This window comes from Chiroxiphia lanceolata, chromosome 3, assembly GCF_009829145.1.
Source record: "Chiroxiphia lanceolata isolate bChiLan1 chromosome 3, bChiLan1.pri, whole genome shotgun sequence".
NCBI lineage: Eukaryota > Metazoa > Chordata > Aves > Passeriformes > Pipridae > Chiroxiphia > Chiroxiphia lanceolata.
The window spans coordinates 8,021,727-8,033,185 of record NC_045639.1 but is presented as its reverse complement, the minus strand read 5'-3'; the positions used below and the strand labels follow the sequence as shown (position 1 = coordinate 8,033,185).

Here is an 11,459-nt window from a genome sequence, read left to right as displayed (position 1 = left end):
CTGAAAAACAGTAGTGAAAACTGCAGTATTCGTGTGTTATTTTCTCTTGGCAACTCAAGCTGTAGGAAACATTTGCTTTTATTCTACTGGCTGTAGGGGTGAGCACGGAGGCACTGTTGGGTGAGCAGGAATTCACCCCCGCTTTCAGCAAGAGTCCCAAGGACAGGAGGCTGAGGTCAGCATCCTGACAGGCATCCACCCTGTTCTATGACACGACTACTCCGCGCTTCGCTGACCTGTGCAGTGACTGTAGCAGCGATTAGAGTTGCCAAACACAGCTCAGTTTAACAGAACAAAATTTTCCTGGAGGATGAAGGTGGAACCTCACCTGCTCCAAAAAGGGCAGAAAAGCCCATGCACATCCATGGCCTTGTCTGAGCTTTGATACTTCACAACCAGGAAGCAGCCTGCTGTAGTCACCTTATTGTGCCCATTCATCTGCTGTAGCTGAGCTGGGTAAATACTCAGATCATTCTGCATAGTAGTCATTAATTTTGTAGAAGTAATACTTTGCAGTTTACTTTGAAAGAGAAGTCCTGAGTGTCCTGATGTTGCACACGTGTCAAATGCTTCTTTTTAGACTTCAGATCCAGACTGGGGGCTGAAACAAAAGTCGGCTTGGTCCATTCATTGCCACCTATAGTGTGAGGATGTACTGCTTTGCAGACCCACCTGCTTGTGATGATAAGCTCTTCGTGAGTGGTTGAGCTAAGCCATCTGTATCACTTGTCTCTGCCAACCTGGTCCGCAGAGTTGCTTCCCTCTAGCCCTTGCGTTCTTTCTGGAGGAGACACTGAGTAAACACTGCCTGCTGCATCACACAGCTCAGGAATCTGAGCTCCCGCTGCTGTGACGGATGAGTAGCCAGGTCGTCCCTACAAAACCAGCGAGACAAGAGTGCTTCGTCCTGCTTTCTTCTCCAGACAGGCAGCGTTAGCCAGGCGGGACAGTGAGCTCAGCCGCTCCCGCTGCCCGCGGGAGTGGAAAGGCGGCTGCTTGGGGCAGGAACAAGCAGCCACTGTCGCGGAGGAGCGGGAGCATCCCTGAGCGGGCTTTGCCTCAACAGGAGGCAAGAGCAATCCCGCTGTGCTTCTCTACCAGCTCTGTCAGCACAAAAACCTATGGCACCTTCCTAGGAGTGTAATTAAAAAAAAAAAAGGTCCATCTGGCAAACTTATCCTTCTTCCCCTTGGATTTGTGCTGGGGGCTTGAAAAACCCCACAGAAAACAAAACATTCTTTTTCCTCCTGGCTCATACTCTCGGACTCTTCGGAATTTCCAAGGCTGCCGCTGGCGCTGGAGGGCGGCAGAACCGCCCCACTCCCGCCCTGCTCCGCGCCCGCCGCCGTTTGAACAGAGACATGGCGGCCGGCGCTGGGCCGGCGGTGCTGCCCGAGGAATGGCGGCTGTACCTCGTCTCCTCCCGAGTCGCCACCTTCCGCAACTGGCCCTTTACCGAGGGCTGCGCCTGCACGCCCGAGCGGGTGAGCCGGGAGCGGGAGCGCGGGGCCGAGGGAGCGGGGCGGGCAGGCGCTGACGGGACCTTCCCGCCTTCCTTGTGCCCGCAGATGGCGGCGGCGGGTTTCGTGCACTGCCCCAGCGAGAACAGCCCCGACGTGGCGCAGTGCTTCTTCTGCCTCAAGGAGCTGGAGGGGTGGGAGCCCGACGACGATCCCCTGTGAGTACGGGGTGGTTTCCCTGGCCCACTCCCCGATCGGCGCCGCTCCCGATGGCGGCGCCGCTCCGGCAGCGGGAAGCGCTGCTGGCAACCGAGGTGCTCGGCAGGGGAGAACAGCTGCGTGTGGCTTGTTGGGAGCTACTGTCTTCTATTTTCTCTTCCCCCCCCCCCCCTCCTTTTCAGGGAGGAACACAAAAAGCACTCTGCGGGCTGTGGTTTTCTTTCCCTTCCGAAAGAGCCTGCTAACCTGACACTACAGGAGTTCCTGAAGCTGGACAAAATGCGAATCATAAAGGCAATTGTACGTACACAGAGTACACAGAGACCGTAATGTGTCTCTAACCCCCTGTAATGTTGGAAGAGTTACTTAGTTTCTAGTCTTGAGATTGTTTAGCTGGACTCCTTGTTCCTTATCACTGCGTTGCCAAAGTGCTTTGTTGCTTCCAGACTGGGGCTGGATGAGGTGGTGTGCCCATTCCTGGTCCTCAGTCTCTGCTCTGTGCAAGATGTAGACTGATTTCCCCTTGAAGCTCGACAATACTAAGTCTTCTACTTAGTAGTAGGCAGTAATGTACTATTTTCACTTTCTGCAGAAAAAAGAGATTTCTCAGAAGATGACCGAGGTTGAAGATGCAGCCAAGAGCACACGTTCTAAAATAAAGAATCTGGCCTAGACTGCTGCAGCTTCACACTTACTAGTGACATCTTTCTTGTAAATGTACTGTGGCACTGCCACTGTGACTGAATGGCCGTGTTTACCAAGGCTGCTTCCAGACTGGCTGTCTCGAGAAGCATGCTGAATTCTGCTTCACTCACCTGAGTCTGTCTAGGAAGTACCTGTGGTTTGATATATTGCATACATAATCTTTCTCTGCACGGATTCTCCTAATCTTCCTGTTGGTTTTATTAAGGATTACTACTTGTAGGTTTACTTGTTCTCTTTTTTCTTTTTTGAAACCCAGCTGTTTAGAGATATTGCTGTATTGTAGAGATCCTGGTAGCTCTGGTGTTAAAACATTTCTGGCAAGAATTGACAGGCATTTCCATTTTTGTACTGAATATACCAATGCTTTAGGATATTTTGGGACATGAAAAGGGGAAGGATTTTTAAAAATCCTTCAGGGATTTAGGACTGTGGCTAATAACATTGAATTATACCAAAGCTTAGTGTGCCTGGTATCCTTGTAAACTTCTACTTGTAGTTGGCTGCTGCCTCATGTTGATCTATGTATAGATAAAAGTTGAAGGCAGAACAGCAAAGTAGTTTTACTTGATTTTCTGGAGGAAAGGAATCTGACCTTCAATGCAATGGGCTGCATTGAATGCATTTTTAACATCAAAAGGGAAAATAAGATCATCAGCCTCAGTGCTGTTGCCCAAGTGTCAAACTTTTTTAAGCAGCATTCATCAGGCATTAAAGACATTTCAAAGACATTCAAATTTATTTGTGCCTGGGAAGGTTTGGTTTGTCCCTTTCCTTGCACAAGTTTGGAAAGGAAAAGAAATTTGCAAAACAGTGCAGTTAGTGAGAAACTGCTCTGAACTGCTGGAAAGGAATGGGGGGGAATGTTGGAGAAAATATTTGACTGTTACAGGGCCCAATCTGATCGTACAGGGTTGTGAATTTTGCGACAGAACTGAACACACATGATTACATGCTCCCAAAGTAAGGGAACCTCCAGCTCTATTTTGGGAAAAAGGTTGTAGTAACACGTTGACGACACCAATGCTCCTGAGTTTCATAAGTTTGTTCAATGTTCTCTGTCCAACCGTACTTGGAACAATGAAATAACCTCATTATTTCCAGTTGTAACAGCCAAATCATATGCTGATTGCCCTTCTGCGTTCTTCTTTTGTGTGTTTGCATTGCAGCTGTAAATAAAGAACAAATTGGTTTCAAATACTTAAATTCATTTCAAGTTACTGGACTTTGTGAAGTGGCTTGTAGGTAAATGTTGATGTGGAGTAACTTCAGAATTTCTGTGTGCCTCTTCCTGCAGGGACAGTGATAAGACCACTGAGCCTTGGACGGGCTCTGGCCCTTCAGTAGTGCCAATTAGGTCTGTGCAGGCAGGCTGTGGGTAGCCTGCAGCTGAGCTAGAAGCCCAGCTACAGTACATACCGTAACAGGACTCGGATGCTCTCCTGTCCCTCCAATCCAAGCAGAACTGCCTCATGGAGAGCTGTGTTGTTGTGCCTGCATAGGAGGAAAGAACAATGTACTTATTACCAAAGGAAACTATCCCAGTACATGTCTTAGCATATAAAACTAAGGAATATGAATAGGATACAGAATACGCTAGAAGTGTGGTAGGCTTTAGTGAGGTTTATCATATTAAATGGATGGGGGAAGGAACTGAATAGAACAGCAGCTTTTGTAACAGCAGTTACGAGAAGTCTTCAAAACTGCCATCTGAAAGAAGAACTGTGGATACTGTCCTTGAAAGGAGCTCCTCAACTACATATTTGTGTCAAAGGAGGGGTGGGAGGTTAGTTCTAAAATTGGAGCATGTGTGCTTTTTTTTGGTAAAACTTCAAAATACCCAAGGCAGAGAATCAGTGCTTACTCACAGTCCTGACTGCTGGTCTATGTCGGCACCTTTCTGCACAAGGAGGGAGATTGCTTCTGTGTGCTTGTTAAGGACAGCAACTGTGAGAGCAGGTTGATCCTCGTCACTGATGCAGTTTGGGTCAGCTCCCTAGAATGCACAGCAGAGGGAAGGTGAGCTGTTAAAAACCATACAGATTCTTCAGCTTCCATGTTGCTTTAATATTACGCCAATTCAAGTTGGCAGGTGGGCTTTATGCTCAAGACAGAGAAATGTTAAAATTGTGTTGTTTTGCTTCTTCATGTTTCTTCTGAAAATGTTTGTCATCTCCTAGCTCAAGGCCAGAGTAATGTATATAATAGCAGTAAAATCAGATTCCACAATCAGGATGTACCTTACCCTACCACACAGCAAAAACTTAGAGGCTATGGTTGCTTTTTTGCTATAGAGAGGACTTGATCCTAAACTATAAAACTTTCTGCTTGGCCTTGACAGAGAAGAATGCCTTATGCACCCTAGAAATTTGGGGAGAACATATATAAATGTAAAATAGGTCGCATCTTCTCGAAAATGGTCTTTTAATCTGAAGACTATTATGAGACTGTTGCCTCCTAGGCATAAAGCTAAAGTTGCATACCAGGCTAATATTCTGTCAGTAAATGGTCAAAGAATTGAAAAGGGAAACTTCAGCAAGCAATAACTTACTTCACTGAGCAATTGTTCTATAAAGGTGATTCTTCCTTTTCCATTTGGACCCAGTTCATCCAGTAGTTGTCTGGATTCTGGCTGTGGAGACACAGACAGTAACATTTCACATAGTGAAAACTGGGCCATATCCTGCCTTTGAGTAAAGGTGAAAAATGCACACAGTGGCTTGAATGCAATGTATCTGAGCCTCATTATTGCTAATCCATGACTCTTCTTTGGGAATGTCTTTTTCAATATGAGCAAGTGTTTGGTAACCCAGGCCAATACCTCACTACTGAGGTCTTGATTCAGCAAATGTGTCTGAAAAATATTAGGTTTACATCAATGCAGTTCTCCAGGGCTGTATAAAGATCTGCTCAGCCCAGTAAAAGTGCTATATTTAGGACTAAAATTTGAAGCTTCCAGAATTTGTGAAAGTATTTTATTTAAAAAATGTGTATGTTTTTTCTCACAGAAGTTAGTTTACTAAATCTTAAAACAACAAACAATAAAATGTAAATTCTTCCCAGGCTTCCACCTCCTTCTTCTCCAAGCATTTTTATCTCTGGACTCATATCACAGAGCTATGTATCTTCTCCCACCTGTTGGGATGGCTAACTGTTCCAAGATTAGATTAATGTACATTTCCCTTTTGAAACTTTCCATGTCATTACTGACAATCGGTTTAGTAGGCTGTTCTTTCAGGAAGTTTGGTCTCTAGTGGAAGTGAATCCTTGCTTCTGGAATTAAACTAGGCCTCAGTTATGCTGACATCTCAGCTTAATGGGAAAATGGAGTTGACTTAAAAGCTTGTTAGGTAGATCATCTTCTCCCGCCTAGTTCATAGACATACTGTGCCAACAGTAGTTCCAGCACAGTACATCAGTGGAGTCAAACATAGTAAAGTCAAGGGAAGATGACAGTGCCTTCATCTGATACTGCTTCTGAAGAAAACCTATAACAGAATCAGTCTCCAACAGTGTTTAGGCTTAAAGTACATCATCACCATCATGGCTAGGCTTCATGTACGAAGATTTGGGAAGGGCTCTACCCACGTTTGTTACAAGCGCGCTGGTGGCTAAAAAGGCCAATATGAGACAAGCATGTCTGGTTGCAAAAGGCACAGCAGAAGGACTCCTTAGGTGGTATATTCTGCAGGGCACGATTCTTTCTGCGTTGTCTTTTCTCCTCAAGAGTGATCCTGCGTGCTTTCTCAAAGGCATCAGTAGCGTTACAGATAGTGTGTCTCCAGACCTCCTGACTGGAGACCAGAGTAGACCAGTTATGTTGATCAATATGGCCAAGGCTGAGATGTTGTTTCAGGGAGTCCTTGTATCTTCTCTTCGGGGCTCCTCTCATGTGGCAGCCGGAGGCAAGTTCACCATAAAGCATGATCTTAGGGAGGCGGTGGTCCTTCATCCTTGAGACGTGCCCTGCCCCCCAACGCAGCTGTGTTCTCAGTAACATGGCCTCAATACTTGTGACTGCTGCTTGTTCTAGAACAGATGTATTAGTCACATAATCTGACCAGTGGATGTTTAGGATTGTACGAAGGCAGCGTTGATGGAAGCGTTCTAGGAGTTGCAGGTGGTGGCGGTAGATGACCCATGATTCAGATCCATATAAGAGAGTAGACAGCACTATGGCTCTGTAAACACTGATCTTTGTACTTTTCTTCAAGTGTTTATTTCGCCAAACTCTTTTATGAAGCTTTCCAAAGGCACTATATGCCTTTGCTAACCTGTTGTCTATCTCTCTGTCAATCTTACTGTTAGAGGAGGTGAGGCTACCTAGGTAATTAAACTGCTGGACTGATTTGAGCTCTGATTGGCCAATGGTGATATGGGGATGATGGAAGACTTCTGAGGTGCCAGTTGATAGAGAGCTTCTGTCTTTAAACTGACTTCCAGCCCAAAGAGCTCAGCAGCGTCTGCGAAGCAGGATGTTAAACGCTGCAGAGCTGCTTCTGTGTGGGCGACAAGGGCGGCGTCATCAGCATAGAGCAGCTCCCGAACAAGATGGTTTAAGGTCTTGGTGTGGGCCTTCAGTTGCCTTAGGTTGAAAAGGCTTCCATCAGTACGGTATCGAGTGTAGATACCGTCCTGATCCTCAAGGTCTGCCATGGCCCTTTGGAGCATCATGCTGAAAAAGACTGTGAATAGGGTTGGTGCGAGAACGCAGCCTTGTTTCACACCATTAGTTATTAGAAAGGGCTCAGAAAGTGCATTGCCATATCTGACTTGGTCGTGTTGATCCTCATGGAGTGAGATGATCATTTTGAGGAACTTGGGGGGACAACCTAAGGCCTAAAGTACAACAGGTATTGGTAAAATAGAACAGGTTCAATAATGAGAGAAACAATCTAATTAAGCTATTAGTAGGAAAAAACCAGTTATTTTCAGTTCTGTAATAAATGTCAGTTACCAATGTTCAGGTTTTATATTAAGCTGGACTTTTATGCCCCGCCCCAGTCAAGGGGCATATTTTAACCCTTAAATGCCCTCCTTCATGTTAGTGCTGCTCTATAAATACTTTTTCTTGTATTTGCAGAAGATACTTACAGAGAGCTTATCTTCTTGTCCTGTAAGTGTTCTTGACTTTGTTCTCTTTATTTTGCCTCTTGAATGGAAAAGATTACAATCATCTTTGCCTACCAGAAAGGAAAACAAGTGTTAATTCGAAGCAAAGTCAGTATCCTAACTAGAACTTGTGGGAGAGGTCTGGAAATAATTTATCCACAATTAAAGCAATATTTATCAGTTTTCCACATGAGAAAGTGATGAAATATTTGTTGCAGATCATAGTGGTTTTAACAAAAGTTTTATACTCAGGCAGTCTGAAAAACTTGCTATTTTGAAATGAAGATTCAATGAAATGTGGAGTTTGGGGTGGTGGTTTCTTTTCTAACTAGCTGCAGCTATTCAACAGTTTTGACTCAGATTCATGAATTGTTTTGTCCAAAAACCTTATAATTTTTCAAAGCAGTCTGATTTCCAAATACTTAAGAACAAGACTAGAGGATCATCAGTAGATATGTATGGCCATCATTTTTAAGAGACATAATCTATCCAATGTGCAGGAGGGTTGAGAAGGAAATTATGCAGCATGTGAGGATCATTTGTGAGGATCCAAGTGCCTGGAATCACAGTCACATTATTAACACTCCAAAAAAACAGCTCCCAGCGCCATGGCCGCCTCTTGCCAAGTCTCAGATTGGAAGCACAAAGTGGATGAAACCTATATGGGAATTGAAGCATGTCAAATGATTCTATAGCAATTTCTGAATTCTAATGCTGACTTTACAACTAGTTGATTTAATGAAAATCTAAATCCAATATGAGATGCCTAAAATGCTGAGCTCTTACTGACACCAATGGGAGATGCAAGTTAACATCATCTGTGAAAACTAGGTCTAGAATTAATGTATTTCATCATTTCTTATCTTTGCCAAATATGCCCCAGCTGAAGTCCGTGGCACAGCTCACAAGCAGAGATCATATTGATAATTATGGCTCCTATTGTAAAAGAATATGGGAAACATTTAAAGTTTTATCGCTATAATAAAAAAACTGCTATGAGCTATGGCTGCAGTTAACTGGTCTCAGCTGCTCTCTAGGGATGAAGGATTCCTAAGAATTTTTGAGAGAGTCTGTATGTTACTTAAATCTCAACTTGGACACATTTTGAAACTTGAAGTTAAGCAGGCACAGAATATCCCAATATAGTAGTTTACCCACCTCAGTGTCTAAGCTTCCAAGCATTACTTCTTTATTCCTGACTGCTATATTTATAGTCTATTGTAAAGACAGGGGAAAAAAAAATCTCACCAAAACTGGTCTGATTCCTATCCTGTCCATCTCTGACTTCTGTTACAGTATTCAGGTAATGACTGCTGAACTTCACTGGTTTATTAGTATGAATATCCTGTAGAATCATCAAATGCAGGCAGTTAATAAGATTATCATGTAATGCTGTTATAAGCTTGCTGTGGCACAAAACAGTGCTGTTTGCATATAGGAAAATACATAGGCTTTTAATATCAGTGTCAAATTACCACAAGACACTATCATATGTAATTGAACTCTGTTTTGAGGCAATATAATGTAGCAATTTTTTCTAAAATTTGTTTTGATTTAGGAAAAAAAAAGGTGATACAACCTGACTTAAAGAAATGAAGATTCTTATCCAAATGAAAGTGTTTCTACCACTTGAGAGATTTGATTAACTCCTCACTTCTGAAATGATGTGATATACCTTTTCAGGCCCCACATCACAAGGTAAGCTTGCTAAGTTTCTACAAAAGAGATACAATGTGAATTTCGGATTTTTGAAACAGTAGATTTTCATCTTTGAAATGCTGGAAATGAGGGTGGATTTTGGAACAAGGTAATTCTGGAGATAGGGATTCCAGATTCTGAATATAGTTAACAGGAGCTCCAACAAACATTATCTCCAAACTACTGAAAATTACTAAGCTTGTTTCTTAAGAGCACAGTTTGCAGGCTGAAGAGAAGCAGGATCTAAGATCAAAAGCTCACCATCAAAAGCTAGAATCATCAAACATCATCAGCTGAAAGAAGAATGTTAATAGCAACTAATGAAATGCAAGATGATAGCAACATAACCATGAAGTCTGGCTTAATCAGATAAAGATACCTGTTCATCCAGCTCCAACAGAGAAAGAAAAAGATTTTTTTCTCTAAAGGGATAAGTTAACACCCTCTGAATAAAAGAATTTCTTGTTTAGACCCAAATTTAAAATGTATCAGCGTTACACTTGCTGTCCAGTGACAGCTTTATGCCAGCTGCCTATCAACAGGCCTCATCCCCTGAACTGACCTTGTTAATAGCAAGAACATAATTCAGTGTAATAGTGACTTCATAGTCATCCTCAGAGATGGTAGCAGAATTAATCTAGAAGGAAAGAGCAGCCATTAGTACCTCTTACAAAAAAAATACACAGAAAGAGTTTTAGGAATAAGTCTTGATGCTGATGTTTCTTATGCAGCCAATACACAAAATCACACATGGCCTTTGCCTGCTTGTGATACTGTAACCAACACTTCCCATGTAACTGAGAAAGGGGTAGGTGTCTTTTGAGCAATTCAGAGTAACTGAAATGCCAAGTGAATCCAAAAGGTGTAATGAGGCTAAATTTCATGATAGTTCAGTCATTCTCCACCAAGATTTTGCAGCTGCATGGAAGGCTGTGTCATTTTTGGGACTCCCAACTCCAGGAGAATTGGTTACTGCTCTAGAAACGCCAGTTTGTGGAAGCACAGTGTGTATTAAAATGTGAGCAACTTTGTATATCAATTCATTCAGACAGTACTGCTGGCAACAAGTCTATCAAAGTCATACAAAAATGAGTGCAAGGACGATTATAAAGAAGTGGAATGAAGCTCAGAAACTTATATTGCAGCTGGTTGAAAATTTTGAGATAAGGTTATTTATTATATTTCTAATCCAAATGAAAAACTGAAAAAGTGGCATTAAACCTAGATAGTTAACATCTGCTTTGAACCATTTCTGTTACTTTTGGGGCAGTGGTTTCAGGACAATAGAAGCAGCAGGAATAGCCTTCTCTAGGCAATTTTATATTTTTCAGGCCTATCCTTTTGAATCCTCTAGCAAAGGAAACCAGTTGCAGTGGACCTATACTGCAATTCTATTAAGCAGATATTCTAGTTATAGTTGTACTACAGCTTCTGAACATACTGGTGGACAGTAGGTCTCAGTGGATATAGATTCAGGTGCAGAGTATCTACTGGAGTCTAATCCCTCCCCAAAGTCTAACTTGACAAATGACAATTACCCCAGTATTCATGAGCCTTTCTGTAGTTGCTTCTATGTGCTAAAACTGGGGGAGAGGGGATGTACTGGTGTGTCACTTCAGTTAGGACAGGCTAAGAGATACTGAGCTTAAATTGTAACAGGGGAGATTGAGATCAGACACTTCCGGTAATTATGCCAATTCAAGGAGTTCCCAAACCCACTTTTGCCTGCATCCCACCTCCAGCTGTTCACTGCCAGCTTACTTTGTACTAACACTGCTGCCCCTTTTTACCTCCAGAGCTGTTTTTAGCCTAGGGCAGTCACTGATCCTGTTCACAGGACTTTGCTTCCAGCAATGTGCTGCCGGCACAACCACTTGTGGCAATGTGAGAGGATGCAGCTACCAAAGAAAGCAATACAGTACTGCAGCTGAATAGCATCAATAGCTGAGTGCAGAAAAGGACTGTGTGGGCCAATTGCAAAATCTCCACTGTTGGTAAGTTTGAAAAGCCTCAAGAGAAATATCAGTCAGGAACAGTTTAGACAGTTGATCCTCCCTCAAGTCAGAGACCAAATGTTCCCTCACTCATACCAGCCCTATCTTCTAGGACTCTGTGGGAAAAATTTCCAGTTTGCACCTTCTTGCTGTCACCCCTTTAATCATTTTAATGCAGTTTGGTGACATCCTGAAGACTACCTCTCCACTAAGAAAAGCACTATTTTGTTCCTGTAAAACTGGCATAGTTCACACTAAAAGTAGACTGTATAGC

The 11,459-nt window shown here is 43.1% G+C and overlaps 2 protein-coding genes across 2 annotated transcripts in view; one reads left to right on the top strand and one right to left on the bottom strand.

The window, feature by feature from the left end:
• Positions 1–1,337: 1,337 nt before the first annotated feature.
• BIRC5 (baculoviral IAP repeat containing 5) lies at positions 1,338–3,579 on the top strand. Its single transcript, XM_032681554.1, has 4 exons — positions 1,338–1,484; positions 1,569–1,678; positions 1,862–1,979; positions 2,272–3,579. The coding sequence occupies exons 1-4, from the start codon at positions 1,362–1,364 to the stop codon at positions 2,350–2,352; spliced, it is 432 nt and encodes a 143-aa protein (XP_032537445.1). The 5' UTR covers positions 1,338–1,361; the 3' UTR covers positions 2,353–3,579.
• Positions 3,350–11,459, bottom strand: part of DZANK1 (double zinc ribbon and ankyrin repeat domains 1) — a 27,482-nt gene continuing 19,372 nt past the window's right edge. The window contains exons 13-19 of the mRNA XM_032681550.1: positions 9,754–9,828; positions 8,742–8,838; positions 7,476–7,564; positions 4,933–5,013; positions 4,250–4,377; positions 3,801–3,875; positions 3,350–3,550 (exon numbers count right to left, since the gene is read on the bottom strand). Coding sequence (XP_032537441.1) covers positions 3,430–3,550; positions 3,801–3,875; positions 4,250–4,377; positions 4,933–5,013; positions 7,476–7,564; positions 8,742–8,838; positions 9,754–9,828 — 666 coding nt within the window. The 3' untranslated portion in view covers positions 3,350–3,429. The remainder of the gene's footprint in view (positions 3,551–3,800; positions 3,876–4,249; positions 4,378–4,932; positions 5,014–7,475; positions 7,565–8,741; positions 8,839–9,753; positions 9,829–11,459) is intronic.

Bases quoted from the DNA above. Each gene is read 5' to 3' on its own strand.
- BIRC5 (XM_032681554.1), top strand. From the start codon at position 1,362: ATGGCGGCCGGCGCTGGGCCGGCGGTGCTGCCCGAGGAATGGCGGCTG. The intron at 1,485-1,568 runs GTGAGCCGGGAG...TTGTGCCCGCAG, and splicing joins GCGCCTGCACGCCCGAGCGG to ATGGCGGCGGCGGGTTTCGT. The intron at 1,679-1,861 runs GTGAGTACGGGG...CCTCCTTTTCAG, and splicing joins GAGCCCGACGACGATCCCCT to GGAGGAACACAAAAAGCACT.